At 29.3% G+C, this 3,265-nt stretch overlaps 1 protein-coding gene across 1 annotated transcript in view; it reads right to left on the bottom strand.

Annotated features, from left to right (window-relative positions):
* Window positions 1-3,265, bottom strand: part of LOC106462996 (signal peptide peptidase-like 3) — a 38,964-nt gene that overhangs the window by 31,072 nt on the left and 4,627 nt on the right. Inside the window, exon 2 of the mRNA XM_013922963.2 lies at window positions 387-597. Coding sequence (XP_013778417.1) covers window positions 387-436 — 50 coding nt within the window. The 5' untranslated portion in view covers window positions 437-597. The remainder of the gene's footprint in view (window positions 1-386; window positions 598-3,265) is intronic.

Raw genomic sequence — 3,265 nt, 5'->3', positions numbered from 1 at the left:
ACATTATAAAGATTTTGAAGGTGAAATTTCAAAATTTTCTGATGCATAAAAGTATTTTTAATCTTAAAATGAATATTACTTTGCACAATAGATAAGCAACATGCAAAAAAGAAAAAAAAAAGAAATGAGAAAAACATTGCTTTACAAACCTTAAGACTTAATAAAAAAAAAATTGATATTTTGTTTATGAAAGCATTGTAATGTTTATTGATAATCTGTCAAATTTCGTTAACATTCGCTTACTAATTTAAAAGTTATAGCATGAAAACTATAACAAGTTAAAATTGGTTACGAGGTCGGTCCCACAGACTGAGCCTGTGCTGAAAGAGTTAATGTTGTTTTGCTCATGTAGTACTAGGAAAAATAAAAATAATTCTTTCACTTACCACTGGTATTCTGAAATAGAAGTATGAGATCCTAAAGCATATGTCATCATTTTTTGTGTTATACAAAAGACAAAAACAAGCTTCACCACAGTGCACTGTTTGGCTATGATTTTCTCTGTAGTTGTCCCAAATTTCACAAGTCCATGTGGAGATTACACATGTAGATGTATGCCTACAGGATCACTATAAACAGCTCCATATCATGATGCTACTAAAGAATGAAAATACAAACAATACATGTACCAAACAAATCAATGCTGAAAACAGGACACTCAAAACAAAAAGTCGTATTTTTGGGAGTTGCAAGGAAGTGGAGTTAAGTAAAAAGTGTAGATAAAGAGAAATAAAATATTAAATAAGAATAAATTTATGTTCATCAAATGCTAAACTCCTAAAAAAATTCAATTAACACAAAAAACAACAGAAAGAAAGAGCAAAATAACAATTAGGCTTATGTGAAATCTAAAACAATCTAATATACATAAATTTATAAAATATAAAAAGAGGACATTAAAAAAAAACATGTAACAAAAATCAAAGCGAGTAAACATTATTGAAAGCAAAACCTGATAAACATCATTCACAAACAGACAAAAAATATTCACAAAAATCAACAGAACTTTGTTACACAAACAGATCATATAACAAACAGGAGTTTAAAAATCCTTATATTAACAGCAAACATAACATAAACCATAAACACAGAAACTACACATGATACAGGAACACACCAAATGACATACAATAAATAACTGAAAAATCTAAACCTATTAAAAACTACCTCAATTTATTCCTAAACGACCAAAAGTATGGCAAAGTTTTGTTAACAAATAAATGTACTACCCAAAACACAGAAATGTTCTATTGGTAACACATTAATAAGAAAATTAGAAGACAAAAAAACCAAACTACAGGTTCAGAGGTAACAAATACTGCAAAGAAAAAGAACACACAATAGCTTTAAGTAAACATACATGGTTAAAAAACTCGAAAATATCAATGCAAAAAGTATACTAATAAAATACACATAAGAGGAAACAAAACTGGAGGTAGAAATAGAGAGTGATGCAAAATCAATACCAGACTATTAAAGTTATGTTAGAGAAGTACTAAATTAAAACATTAAACAAACAGAAAAGAAACCAAGATGGGGCAAGTTACACAGATGAAATTGATGAATCAAAACTTAGAAAAAAAAAATATAACAAGGAAAAACAGTCTAGAGGGAATATATGTTTTAGGTGGAATTTGTAGAAAAGAACTTTTCTAACATCAGAAACATTAATAAGCATAATATAAAAACATGTTAAACTAGGAAGCACCATGATAATACAGATTATTGGAAAACATACATTCATTATAGAACAGTTACATATACACACGCATTCAATCACTGTAAAAAAATTTTAAATTATGGATTTTGCAGAAAATAGCATGGTGGCAAATAAAAAATTACCAAAAAAAAACTCGCAAAATGAAAGTCATTTTGCATCTTGTCTATTATGATATTTATGAAGAATAAAAAATTCACTGCTTAACATACACCATACTAACAACAAAGACAATTACAATTAAGCACAAACTCAATCAAAATTAACAACCAAAAACCATCACAATATAATTTACAACAACTACATAAAAAAATACCTTTTAAATTAGAACATTAATCATACTAATTTTCATCATGGTTGCAAAAAAAGTCCTATTTAGTTGATTAAAGTATGTTTCTTATGATTTGAAAACCATAATAATGTGTCTCTTGAGTTGAAACATCGTACTTCAGTACAACTAATGTGCATGTCCTGATGGTGGTGGAGTAGAATATCACCAAAACATGCATCGTTGTTCTACAAGTCTGATGCAGTTTTAATAAATTGCTATGCACTTTTAATGTTGTAATGTTTTTAGTTTTTTGAGCCCTAACCTCACCAATTTTGTTTCTGACACCCCTCATATTAGAATAACAGCAACTAAGCTTATCTTTAAATCAATTATTTAACTTATGCTCTAATTATTTCTTCCAACACCTTATTGCCTTAGCTACACCATCAATTTGTCTATTTCCAACTTTCCAATCTGTCTCACTACTATGCAAATATAAGTTAATCTATCTTCAATGAATATTTTTAGAGTTTCCCCAAACATCTTGCTACCTATCATGTTTAAGTAAAGAATTCATAATTTAGCATATAATTCACTCTTACTCTTGAGGATTATCTCCCAGGTCCAATCAGCCCATCTATTGTTCTGTGAAATAATTCAGGATGATTTTTGTTATAACAAATGGTCATAGCCAACCAGGAGAAATGCCTTTTTTAATTTATTGGTAAAATATTAACCATCAATGAGGACATGATTGCTAAAATGTAAGTAGCATAGTCAGATTTGGTGTTATGCTACATGTTGAGATAAAAAGAAATGAAACTTTAGTTTCTAATTTTCAGAAGGATATTGACTTATTAGAAGGCATTCAGAGGAGATTTACTAAGATGATTCTAAGAATAGATTAAGAAAAGAAGGATAAAAGTAATCTGATTAAAGTTTAAAAGATTATCCAGAGAATAAGTAGGATAAAGACATCAGACTTCTGTGTGCTGTATTCTGGAGAGAACTGGATGAGAGGACACTAATTTAAGACTTGGGAAAAGACAGGCTACACTCCAGTTAAGACAGTTTTATTTTTCTAACAGGATGACCGACCTATGAAGTGAGTTATCAGCCGTAGTGGAAGCTTCATTTTACAGAAGTTTAAGAAGGAAATCAATGTCTTTCTGAAAAAAAAGGAAGGATTTAAATTTCTACTTTTCCTAAGGGTGAGTAGGTAAGGATAGTCTTCAAGAACCAAATGATGCCTTGACATCATAGGGATGTTTGACATA

Source organism: Limulus polyphemus, unplaced genomic scaffold (assembly GCF_000517525.1).
Source record: "Limulus polyphemus unplaced genomic scaffold, Limulus_polyphemus-2.1.2 Scaffold1296, whole genome shotgun sequence".
NCBI lineage: Eukaryota > Metazoa > Arthropoda > Merostomata > Xiphosura > Limulidae > Limulus > Limulus polyphemus.
The sequence above is the reverse complement of the archived record's forward strand: the minus strand, read 5'-3'. Positions and strand labels throughout refer to the sequence as shown.